General features: G+C 39.2%; 1 protein-coding gene across 1 annotated transcript in view; it reads right to left on the reverse strand.

Annotated features, from left to right (window-relative positions):
• Nucleotides 1-4,928: 4,928 nt before the first annotated feature.
• SMARCA1 (SNF2 related chromatin remodeling ATPase 1) overlaps nt 4,929-12,650 on the reverse strand; it is a 35,124-nt gene continuing 27,402 nt past the window's right edge. The window contains exons 23-24 of the mRNA XM_041716172.2: nt 9,779-9,889; nt 4,929-9,095 (exon numbers count right to left, since the gene is read on the reverse strand). Coding sequence (XP_041572106.1) covers nt 9,024-9,095; nt 9,779-9,889 — 183 coding nt within the window. The 3' untranslated portion in view covers nt 4,929-9,023. The remainder of the gene's footprint in view (nt 9,096-9,778; nt 9,890-12,650) is intronic.

Raw genomic sequence — 12,650 nt, forward strand, 5'->3', positions numbered from 1 at the left:
ATAAAAAAGGATTGAGCAAATCTAAAATAAATTACACTGAAAGGTCAGGCTTATTGCTTGTACAGTTATGTTAACTCTTCCACAGACATTTTTACAGACTGTATTTATGAGACCTTTTGATTTTCAGAAGAGGTATAAAATACGTCTGCAATTTTCTCATTATTTGCAGCAATGTTTCTTCTACAAGTGTCATTTCTTGGTACTTCAATATAGATTTATTTAATGGACATCTATAAAAAATGATGAGTTATTTATCAGGTGGTTTTGTTGAATTAGTGAAACTGTAATTCCCAATGGAAACTTAAACCTAACTAGAAAAAAATTTGTTAAGAGAATGATGATTTCCATTTGTGTGCCAGTGACACTCGTGATTTCTTATTCATTAATCATTCCACCAGCATGTCATTTATTCAATAGAAAGCAAATAAATTACTTATTTTTATATATAGCTAAGGTCCTAATACTGTGAACTACTCAGAGCAGCCATGAATTGGAAAGAGCTGTAGACATTGAATCTTCTTACAAGATTCTCATTAATATTACATCAGCACCTTGAGACCCCACACAACATCATAGCCCACATCACTTAGTGCTGCCATAACCCAGAGATAAATCTCCATCCTACCCCTAAAGGAAATACACAGCATGAACAGACCTTAGCAGAGGAAACAACAGAGTCTGCAGAGGAGGGAGCTCGCTGCAGTCCCAGAGACACAGCAGAGCAGGGCAGTGTCCCAGCTCTGAGCCCCAGGCTGCTGCTCTCCTGCAGGGCCTGACACAATCCCTGCAGGCACAGCCAGGGACCCCAGCAAGCTGCAGTGACACCAGTTCGTTCTTACCCTCGCTGCTGCCATGGCTGCACGAGTCCCTCGTGTATGAGCACAGGTTCTCTGCTGCTTCTTGGTGGTTTTACCCAGCTCAGGTAAACGTGAGGCCTCCCACTTGGACAAAGAACTGTCAGTCCTACATCAATGTTGATACAACATCTAGGTACCAGAAGCACAATTCTCTGCAGCCACACCGGAGAAATCCTGCTGAATTTGATCAAAGAAATTATTGGAAAGAACAGGAAATCCAAGCCAGTCTTGGTGTCTGTATCGACAGTTCCAGGGAACCTGGGCACCAGTCCACCAGCAATGAGCACAGACAAAGTGGGCTGGACTGTGTCACCACATTTAAAAGTAAAATCCTGGGTTCACTGTGAAGTTCTGCTCAACCCTCACACCAGTAATGAGTCTCTCTAGTGTCCGGAAACTGCACACAACCACCTCTGACAGCAGCAGGATAATAAAGACCTGACACAGCAGCCAAGGACCCAGGGAGTCTTGGGTTTTAAAAGTCACTTCAATTCCAAAACACTGATTTTTATGTCATCCTAATGCGATAAATGGCTACTAGGTGACTAGGGAACTGGAAGAGAGTGTTGTCTTCATTTTTCTATTTGGAAAATACAGCAAACCTCAGACATACTTCCTCAAATTTGCCTCGATAGCTTAAACATCTACCAAGCTCTAGCACATCAGTTCATACACTTTCCCTTCTGATACCACTGACTCTGACACAATATCTGTATCTATTTCCACCTATATATGATAGAGTCACAAACCATGGTATTTGCACAGGCCCTGCTACATACAACCTGCAGTTACTGCTGCTGTGATTGATATAAATCCTCTCATGTCCCACAGGAATGTGGTCTCCATCTGACAAAACTATCTATTTTGTCTTTTATTTTAATCGGTTTCCTGCCAGCTGGGGTCGGTATCCATCTGATCAAGTGAACTATGTCCTCAATCAACCCTTCTTGATTTTTTTCCTCTCTATGTTTAAATGCAGCAGCCCAAGACCATGAAAGCAGTACGAAATATTGCATTTTCTCAACTCTTATTAATACTGCTAATTCCCGATGAGAAAAACATTCCTATAGCAACACTTAACCAAAACCCTCAAAGCCCTTTAAATTAAAAATGATTTATTAATGCAGAGAAACTGGCAATGCTGCTGATCTCAGATTGCAGGCACCTTTGTTTAAGCAAGAGCAAGTCAGAATACTGAGGTATATAACCCAGGACAGAGTCTGAGCAAGGCTGTGCTGAGCACACTCATCCTGCTGCACAAACCACCGAGGAGCCCCTCAGCTCCCCCAGGGACACGCAGTGACAGCCTTGTCACACTGCTTCATCTGAGCCACACCAAACAGCCAGCCCTGAGCAAGGGGGGGCACATCCACACGCAGGGAGCAAGTTAGGAATGGCACATCCAGTCCAAACTCTGGGAACAATGCTTTCATTCCAATCCAGAAGATTGTACTGATTTGCACAGGGTGTATCAGCGTTATCAGCTCCATATTGTTTTCAGTTTCCTCCAGTGAGGAAGACTTCTTTTCTGCCCACCTCCAGATCCAATGAGCACTGCGAGGAGCCTTCTGTGCAGAGACATCCATTTCTGAAGGGCATTGGGTCTGCCTGTGTACAACATCCATGGATGGGCACTGGGCCCTGGCATCAGCCAGCCAACCAATCCTTGTACCCCAGGCTTCTAAACAGACTTTTAACCAGGATGCCTGACAGGCAGCATTTTAAGAAAGTTCTGCAGAACCCAAGAAATAAATAAACTCTTGAGTTTCTGATTCTGCCTCAGGTTCACTACTGAACAAAGTAACTTGCAGCTCAATAAATTTTGACATGTTTTCATGTTATAAAAACAAAGACAAAAACTTATTTATTCACTTTTTACCTCATACATCCCAAATCAATAATTGCATCTATTGATTGATGACAAATTCAAAACTTTAATTTACATTGAGTACCATAACCTAATAAGATGGCAACAACTGAATTTGTTGAAATCGATTTTTGTTTCCAACAGAAAATCTTCAGGCCCGCAGCATAATAAGATGCAGTACATGGAGCAGTTAATTACCAGTGAGTATCACAAAAAGCTAAAATTAAATTTCTTTTTGAATATTGAAAGAAAATGCTGAGTGTCCAAGGCTGACACTTAAGAAAAAGAAATTTCTTGTACCTCTTCCACATGTTCAGTCACATAACATTAATCAACCCTTTGTAACATAAATAACTAAAATTATTTCAGAGATATGTATGTATAGAAGCCATAAATTAATGCTGACACATTTTGAAAGGGTAGGGGTTTTTGGTTTGGCTTTTTTTTTAATTACAGCAACATGATCTTAATAGTAAGTCCTTGAAGAAAAGTCCTGCTTTTTGTGGTGCAGATATGCCTGCCTTCAAGCAGTCATTGAATGTGCTCCAAAACAAAGCCAATGCAGACCTTGCACGCTGGCTCTGAGCATTGAGTGCCACATTAGCTATAGCTCAGTTCAAACTTTGATAGAAGCCTTTTAAGTTGAACATGATGCAACTTCTGGATGGGAAGAATAGTTTTCAAATCATCTCTTACATAGCAACTAACCAGCCAGCCAGGCAGTTTGCAAGTATGTTTGGAAAGGAATGGCAACTCTGAGGAGTCAGCTGGACTACAGCCCTGTCAACACAGAAAGGAAGGGATTGCATAGAGCACCTTAGTATTGCCACAGCACTGGCCGTGTTCACAGTGCCTGGAGCTTCTCCTGCTCCACATTTCCTCCTTTCAGATCCAATACCACCACCTGGGGTCTAACCGGGAAACATGGGAGCACTGCAGGCAGGAAGGGCAGGGAGGAGCAGAGCCCAGCCAGCAGTGAGTGCCCTCACCAGCTGTGCTCCACTGAGGCACACACACAGCTCCAGGGCATTCCGACTGCCATTCACTCAGCAAGTTACAGCGGCTTTACCTTCCATTTCCATTTAGTAGCAATAAAAATAGATAGATATAGCCATCAATCCCCAGTTAATTACACACAGATTTTCCCAGCCCAGCTCTCACCCCTGCCTAGCACAAGCAATTTTTTTCAGGATTCAGCCTTTTCGCTCCCCATTTCAAATGCTGGATGGGGAGCCTGCTGTGGGAGCAGGGCTTGCACGGGGACTGGGAACTGTGCCAAGGCACCCCATCTGTTAGTTTGGACAGCTTTCCAAGGAGCCATGAAAACACCTATGATGTTAACTGACCCAGCAGGATTTGAAATAAGGCCTAGAAGCAAAGGCTTGGTCCCAACTAAAAGCTCGTCACATACCTGTGCATCTTCCTGCTCCTGACTTCACCTCCCTTCCATCCCAACACCAGTCAGGACTCAAAGCAGGTTATAGTAACAACTGGCCACTTCTTGTCTTGCTAGCTCCAGATAGCAAAGCTATCTGGAACAACTACAGCTCTTGGAGTGAATCCAAAAATTGATTTGGCAGCTACTGAGGACCAGGTAAGGTGGAACCACGTGTCTTTTCCCAGCTCCTCCATCCTGGTCTAGGTGCCTCACCTGAAAAAGACGAGCAGACAGAATTGCTACCAGCCAACACCAGAGAAACTTGTCCTCTAGTCTGTCCTTTTTTTTCAGGTTATCCTGAGGAAAAAAGACTGAGCATTCATTTAGGGCATGCACCTCTCCAAGCACAGTATCACAAGCCTTGATCACAAGGCTACTAGTGATCAACAACTGCAACAAAATTCATGGTTCCTATCATTGTGTCAGCTGGACTTAAGCTCCAAAATATTTCATTTTAGGAACATACCAAAGGTGTGAAATAAAAGGGAACCAGCAAATCACTTTAATAGAGGATCAACATACATTGTGTAACACTGTACCAAGAGACAACACAGGCAAGGCTGTCACAAAAACATAGGCACTACTAGTATAGTTTTAGATTACAAGAAACTATAATTTGAAAGGAGATGTGGAACAGTCACATACCCCCTTACAGCCAGCTACCATGGCCTGAAGGTTATGGGAGGCACAAGAGCAACAAAACCAAATCAAGCTATCTTGAAAGTATTCAAGTAACAGACTCGTGTACCAGAATTACCAGAAGACATCAGGTTCATATTAACTTTTATTTTCATTTATGTACAACTTAAGAAACAAATCCCAGATTGAAAAAGTTCCGAAGTCATTTTGAACAACACGACACCGACATACCTTTGAGGCAGCAAATATTACTCCTATTAAGGCTCTCATGAAAGAATGGATACCATGCAAATACAATTAAAGAGTACATTACATTTCAAAATATGCAAAGTTCAACTTTAAGTCTTTCAGAAAAAGAACATATCAAACATTAGAACTATGAGCCACGAACGTATTTACATACATGCTTGAAGTATGTGTGGACCAGAAAAAATTAAGTAAAATGTAACAATTGTCAACCTCTCTTTAGTCAGATCAGAACTACAGTTGGTGATCAACCCCTTCCAGCATGGCAAGTACCAATGTGTGCACCAACTTCATCATTTTAAATTCACATAAACTGCTATTGACTGCAAAACTCCACCTTTCTCCAACCTGCAATGCTTTGGCATTTATTTCTCATCACTGAAAGTACTTAATCCCTCTACTGAAGGTGGGCAGGAGGCGTGTACAGAGAGTGCCTGTAACACAGCAGCACACAGCAGCAACTGCAGGCACTGCACAACAAAGTTTCTTCCATTGATGCCAAATTCATTTTTGCTTTTATATATCCTTCATATAGCTACAAAGCTACAAAAATATATGAAGAATACATAAATACCAAAATCAGTTTGGCACCACCATCAGGCACTTACAAAGACTGATTAATTTCTGTATACTGTACTCCTTGCTTATCACCTCAAAGAGTGACAGCTGCTTTTTTTTTAAACCCTAACCAGCATTATCACTAAAGCAAACAGCAATGCTAATCTACAAGAAAAAAAATTCTTACTTAATATTTTAGTATAGTAACACCACTTGTGCAAACAGCATCTAAAGATGGTCTAATATTACCAGAAAGAAGAAAGCTCCTTTCTTCTCTGTGTCATTGTAGCAAACGGAAATTAAAAACAATGAAGGTGGCTAGCAGCCTTAGTTTCTTGTCATCACTAACATAACTCAAAAATAGAAGGACTAAGGAGTTGGAAATGATGAATATGTGAAAAGGAAACCACCACCATTGCTGTGACCTCTCCCAGGATGTTACGTGCACTGCCTGGTGAGTCAAAGGTGCTAGGTGACTTTCTTCAAGCCTGATGTTTACACAATCAAATTTTACTTGTCCACTGAAAAGGAACTAAATTAGCTTTCAGAATGTTTTATCTTGCAGCACTTTTGGCAACTGTAAAATTGCCCAAAGGCTCAAACTTTTCAGAAGTTTTTTGTCACATAACACTCAGCACTTATTAATTTCTTACAAACAGTATTCCTCGCCTACAAAAATAGCAGTTAAAAGAAGAAAGATTCTTTCATTTCTGTCACCTAATTTTGAGTCACAGCAGCACATAATTTAAGATACTGCTAGGCACACACTGTGTGGGTATTGGCAACTGGAAGAATGAAAAAGGGAAAAGAAAGATCCATTTTTCTTTAATCCCGACCAGCAGCTGTTACAATTTTCTTTAGTTATCACTGTAGGACATGATGGATGGGAAGGCTCAGTCTGCTCGAACTGGTGTATAGTGTCCAAATGCTCTCAAGGACTGCTGTTCAACAGCACATTCAGTTTAACTGGGGACTACAGACTGCAAAAGGTAACAGATAGCTCCTGGGAGAATCTATCATTCTTCAGAGAAGCTGTCTGATCAAGGGATAATATCTGAAAGAACAATTGCATGATCTTTTGCTGTATGGTTTGTGCATCATGTCATTGAGAAGAATGAACATTAACTCAAGTGGTAACTCAAACTAAAAAATCTGCATAAAACAACATGTTGAGATATTACCATTTTAAGACTTTCCATACACTTTGCAACACAGAGAAACTGGATACACAAAAACATGCAAGTCAAACAAAGCTAATCTACAATAAACAAAACCAGAATACACTTATTTCAAGACTTAAAACATTAAAATATTCATCCAATGCTAAATAGGAGCAATAGAATAAGCTCTAGACCTAGCCATGTAATTCCATAAACATTTCAATTGGCTCTTTCAGCCTTTATTTCCCATCTCTTTTAACTTGTTTTTATCATTTCAGGCCATAAACTTAGTGAGTGGCACATGAGCCAAAATGCAAATGTAAATAAGGCATCTTCCTCTCTCTGTTAATAGCAATGCTCCTGGAATTTGTGGTTATATATGCATGTAGCTGCACAGCTTTTTTTCCATAATTACATGGGATGTCCTCCTGCCGAGGATAAAGCAGGATGTTAACTGCTCCAGTACCAGAACCACATTCTGAGGAGACATGCTTCTTTCTGAGCACACCTATCCCACCCGGGCTGCACACTCATTTAAGAGCATGCTCTGACTCCTGTGACCAATCTCCTGCCTGGAAGTTGTGCCTCATCATTATCAGATGTACCTCTCAACTCATCAGATGAAGTTCAACAGACAAATACCAAGTCTTACAAATAGAAGCCCAGTGAAATAATTAACGTGGTCCCTGAACAAAAGCTACATTCCAAAATACAGAATCTAATCCTTTTGAAATGCTCATCCAATCAACACAGCCTTTTTGCCCCAAACCTTTAACAGACACTACGAAAAAATCTGGAAATTCCTCATCAAACTTAGAGATACTAATCCCAGAAAACTTCAAGGACATACCAATATATTTTAAATGACATAGAAGAATATGGGCACAGCTCAAGAACTTTAAGTCCTATGTTTTACAAACACAGAAGAAGGTAGCCAATGCAAAGCACAAAATACGAAGAGTAAAGAGGTTTCTTTATCTAAAAACACCTCAAACCACTGAAGGAAGCAAACTGCACTAGAAGAAGTTTACAAGTTGTCTTCAAGGGAAGTACCATGTAAAGCACACTGCATTAATCTAGACCTGACATTATGAGGGCATGTCTCACTGTAGCAAGGTCTGTACTAAACACCAGATCAGAGACAGAACATTAAAGTAAAACATCAGATGTCACAGCCACTGTTCTACTGATCTGGGAAAGGCAGACTCCAAAGTGAGCAGGAACTGTGAACCTGCTTAATAAAGGCCATTCTTGCAAAGTCAAAAAATCATACATCCAACACTTTCATCCCTTCATTAAAATAGAAATACTAAAAAGGAGCACTCCATAACATATCCCCATTGCTTCTGACTGACATGTTGAATAAAAGGTGAAAGAAGAAATTTAGCAGAGATAATTAGAGCAACGAAGACCTTGCAGCACAAGGCAGCAGAACTGAGAAGCCTACCAACCAGAGTGAACTATTTTGTTTGCTACTTAAACCAGAAGCTGTGAGCTGACTAATTCCTTTTATGAGGGATAGAGAAGTTTTCATCTAGAGGCCATTCTAAAAAACACCTCACTCTGTGTTTAAGCATATGGCCCAGCAGAAATCACTGATAAAGCAAAACAAAAAGTGTGTATTTGCTGGGTTTTCTTCTGAACATTTCAGAGAAAATGTCCATTTAATGCAGAGAGCAAACAAGGATGTCAGTCTAATTAGATTTTGTTCTGTCATGCTCCTGATCCTGTCTAAGTACTCCTCTGAAAAAAATCTGATTGATGATGAAGGCACAATTATACAAACCTTAACATTCTCTCTAAATGTAACTATGCAAAAAAGGGAGAGAGGATAGGGAAAACAAAGGTCAAGTATAGTTCTCTTCAAATAATTAAGTCAGTTTATTTTCCAACAGCCATATAAATTTAAAATATGAAACAACAATAATACAGCTATAGAATCTAGGTTTTCTTTCAAAGCAGCAGCATATAAAACATATAAAAGCTAAAACCTCAGCACAAGCTTCAAAAAACCAAGGACTGAGTGAATTTTGCCAACGACATGAAACTCACAATATACAGTACACAAAAATACTGGAATGCAAAAGATATAAAGCTACACATTTTAGGTAAAGAAAGACATTGTAAAGGATACAAAATTTGCAAAATTAAAGCATGGGACTTGGGGAAGAGTACCATGAATACAAAGAAGTTGGCAATTAATACACATAGATGGAGTGAAGAAAGTGGCAGTTTCATATTCAGCATAGTTTTCAGGTTCATGACTTCACTTTCTTAGCATCTTTTTTTCCAGAGTTCTCAGCAGACAAATCTGCTTTTCTCTTCTGTGACTAAAGAGAAAAAAATAAGTATAAATTTAACAAGATGGTGGCATTACAAAAAAAAAAAAAAAAAGTTTAAATACATAACTGACTCTTCAGAAGGGAATGTACAACCCCAATGTATTCTAGATTTCAGTTCACCTCTGCAGGATAGGCAAACACTAATCCCTGATGTAGACACTTAATTCTCCTTCCCTTTTTATATCCTTAAAACCTCACTGGTGCAGGCACCACACATACCATTAACTGGATGAAAAGATCAGGACCTTGACTTATACACAATTATGTTCTAAAGATGACAACCCTTCAAAATAAAAGAAGCACTTTCATTTCTTCTTCCAGCAACTACTACGTAGGGGAGAAAAAAATTTCTCAGAAGAAACTGAAGCAACATGCAATGTACACAAGTAGATAGAAATTAAGCAGTGCAACTTCCTAAAAAGAAAGTTTCTCTACTACTTAAACAAAAGACTTCTCAAAAAAAAAAAAGAAAAAAAAAAAGGCCCCAGATACTATGCATTGGGAATACCTGCCTAAGCCAGGTATTTGTGAATAGACAAATATTTCAGTTTAATCTCTCCTTATGGTTTCTACTAACACAATCAGTGCCTACAATTATCTGTTACATTTAAAAAAATATATATTATTGAATTCTACCCCACTGGAAGTAAAGTAAGCACTGCTAAACATACTGCTGTAACTTTTGCTCCTCTTTTCTTCTTTTCAGCTCTTTCTTTTTCCTCAATTTCCATATTTTCTTTTTCTATTAATGATATGAGAGTATTGCAGCGTCTCTGAAACTCCTAAGGAAAGAGAACACATCAAATTTTAAGTAAATTATACAACTTCACTTGCTTCTATAAGTATGTTCAAAATCCCTTCATTTCAAAGCACTTTCATTTTCCTAAAACATTCAATAATACTAATCATTAGCTTAGTTACTATTATCTGTCTTTCCCTCAGTGTAACCTTTAGAAACAGGAAAGGATTTACTGTCCTCCTGACAAGGAGTTTTCAGGATTCTGTCTTCCAAACTGACATTCCAAAGACTGATGTGATCTTTCATCTTGGTTAATGAAGCAAATTACAGCCTACCAGCACAGTATGCCAGATTTTAGGAAAGAGGTCTTCAAGCATGTCTTTAAAGCAGAGAGAAAAGGAAGCAAAGCTATCTTAAGCAATACTTTTCTGTGGCAAACAGACTAGGGAGGTTTTTTTGTGAAAAGACACAGCAGAGCTGCAAATTGGCCAGAAATCTATTCAGTCTTAGACGGTGAACTCACTGTTGTATCTTTATTCAAACAAGAGATAATAGGCCCTAAATGCATCTAGCATCAAGACTTGCAAGCCATCAGGACTAAATGCCATGAGGTTGTTTACACATTAAGAAGTATTTCCAGTACAACTCAAAGTATCTGCATTGCAGTTACTAATGGCTGGCTTGCTTAATAGAACTCACTTGATTTTGACAGTTTCTTGTACCCCATTTAAAAGAAAAAGATCTCTTACAAACACTGAACAGTGCCTATTTTTATTATAATTATTCAGTATATTCTATGTATTATGGAGAACATGATTCCATGGGGTTTTCTTTCCAACTCAAAGTGGGAAGCTCTCTTCTGAGTTAAAAACAAGCCCAAAAAATATGTTTCATCTTTGCTGAACTGAGTGAAGTTACTTTTGAAACAGACTATCCTAGAATTACCTAGTAGCAGGTATCTTAACCTAAAATGGGTCCACTTGCAATGAAATGAACAGGTGACCTTTGTGGCCAGAAATTAACCTCTATTTTCTCAGCATCTGTAAAAGCTGGATACTGCCCCAGCCATCATGGTCCATCATGGGTAAGACATGATGGTGCTTTCCTGGCCTGAACCTTCCCAAACAGGCAGGCATGTGACTCATCCTTGAGATATTCAAAGCCTCAAGCTTAACCACAGTTTTTAAGTTCTACAGTTTCCACAGACTCCTCCATGGCCTTGGGCAAAAACTGTGCCTTTAGAATGGACACAGAGAACCCTACCACCACTTGAATTCTTTTTATCAGACACACACACAAAAAAATCCTCAGGACATTTTTCTTTACAAGTCCCTTCCAGAAATGTTCCAGTGTCATGCTTATAGCTTCACCAACAAAGTACTGTAATAAGTCACTTTTATCACATCCCAGTAGCAATAACCCCACACCCTCCAGTAAAGGTTAAACCACAATTCGGGTGCCATGCTTGTGCCCTGGTATGTGACAGTCCTTCTGGAGCTAAAATACTCTCACTTCAATCAATCAACTCCCTCAAATTCCACCCAAACAACAACGTTTAGATAAAAAAGCAACAACTCTGAGCAAACTTGAGTTCAAGCCATCCCAATATATATTGCAACCTCAAACATAGATCAAAAGAGAGCCTCTGTCCCAAAAACCTACACTCTACAGATGAACAGAGATGAAAAAAGACCAAAATAGAATGATGATTGCCAACTATTTTACATCATTTGTAAATGATGTAAAATATTTGTCAACTATTTACATACATGCCAGAACTATTTTACATCATTTAAATTTGTGTACACTGCACTCAGACTTAGGAGCTGAGGTAAAGAGTGATGACAAGCTGCTTCATCATCATAACCTGGATTTTTTCTAGCATATGAGAAATGGGATTGTGTTAAAACAAGCAACTACTCTGAAAGGACTAAGAAATAACCTTGATCCGCTTGCCTAAGGCACTCAAAGATCCTCCTCTTTCCTGGGGACAAATGCTTGCATAAATACATACATTTATAAAGTGTTCAGGTTCATGGTTAGACTTTCCAATGGACTACTGCTCCAAAGCATCTGCTGTGGACAGAGGATGGACTCAAGAACAATTTTCTCTGGAGAATCACAGGATCAGTTGACAGTAAGATGTGATATACACACAGATTTCTTGTACATCTACCATGAAAAATAATCTGAGTGATAAATCCTGCACTAAACTACTGAAATTTCCATATGGACTGCTGCATTCCATTTTAGTACTACAAAAATACATTTATTTAAAATGCCATGCACTTTCAGAGATGACTTTTTATTCTGTGTGGCCTGATACTTTTCTCTTTTGGATGGAAAGAGAGAAGATACACTTCGTTCACCCCCTCACAGCTATAAAGATCTGGATTGCAATAAGTAAGATGGGAGCACTGAAGCATTGCCTTCCGCATGGCTGGAGGCAGAGATGCTGACTTGGGAGCAAAGGCAGCCCTCAGCTCTGTCCACAGGCCTGGGTATTCCTGTATTTACTACAAACTCATTTCTCTTATGCTGCGAGTGTTTGCAGAAAGCTAAAAGAGAATATGCATAATTTATGACTTCAGAGAACGGATACATGCTTCGTTACTGCCATGATATTTTGCATGGACAGAAATTAAAAAACAAACAAACAAACAAACCTGTGCTCAATATAAAGAGAAAAAAAAAAAGAAACCTATATTAGGCACTCATGGTGTCTTTATAAATTTATATTTTGGGTAAACCATTTGATTTTGAAATAATTAAGTGAAGCAGGATTTGTTTTTCAAAGAGAAATC

The sequence above is a fragment of the Taeniopygia guttata genome, chromosome 4A, assembly GCF_048771995.1.
Source record: "Taeniopygia guttata chromosome 4A, bTaeGut7.mat, whole genome shotgun sequence".
Taxonomy (NCBI): domain Eukaryota; kingdom Metazoa; phylum Chordata; class Aves; order Passeriformes; family Estrildidae; genus Taeniopygia; species Taeniopygia guttata.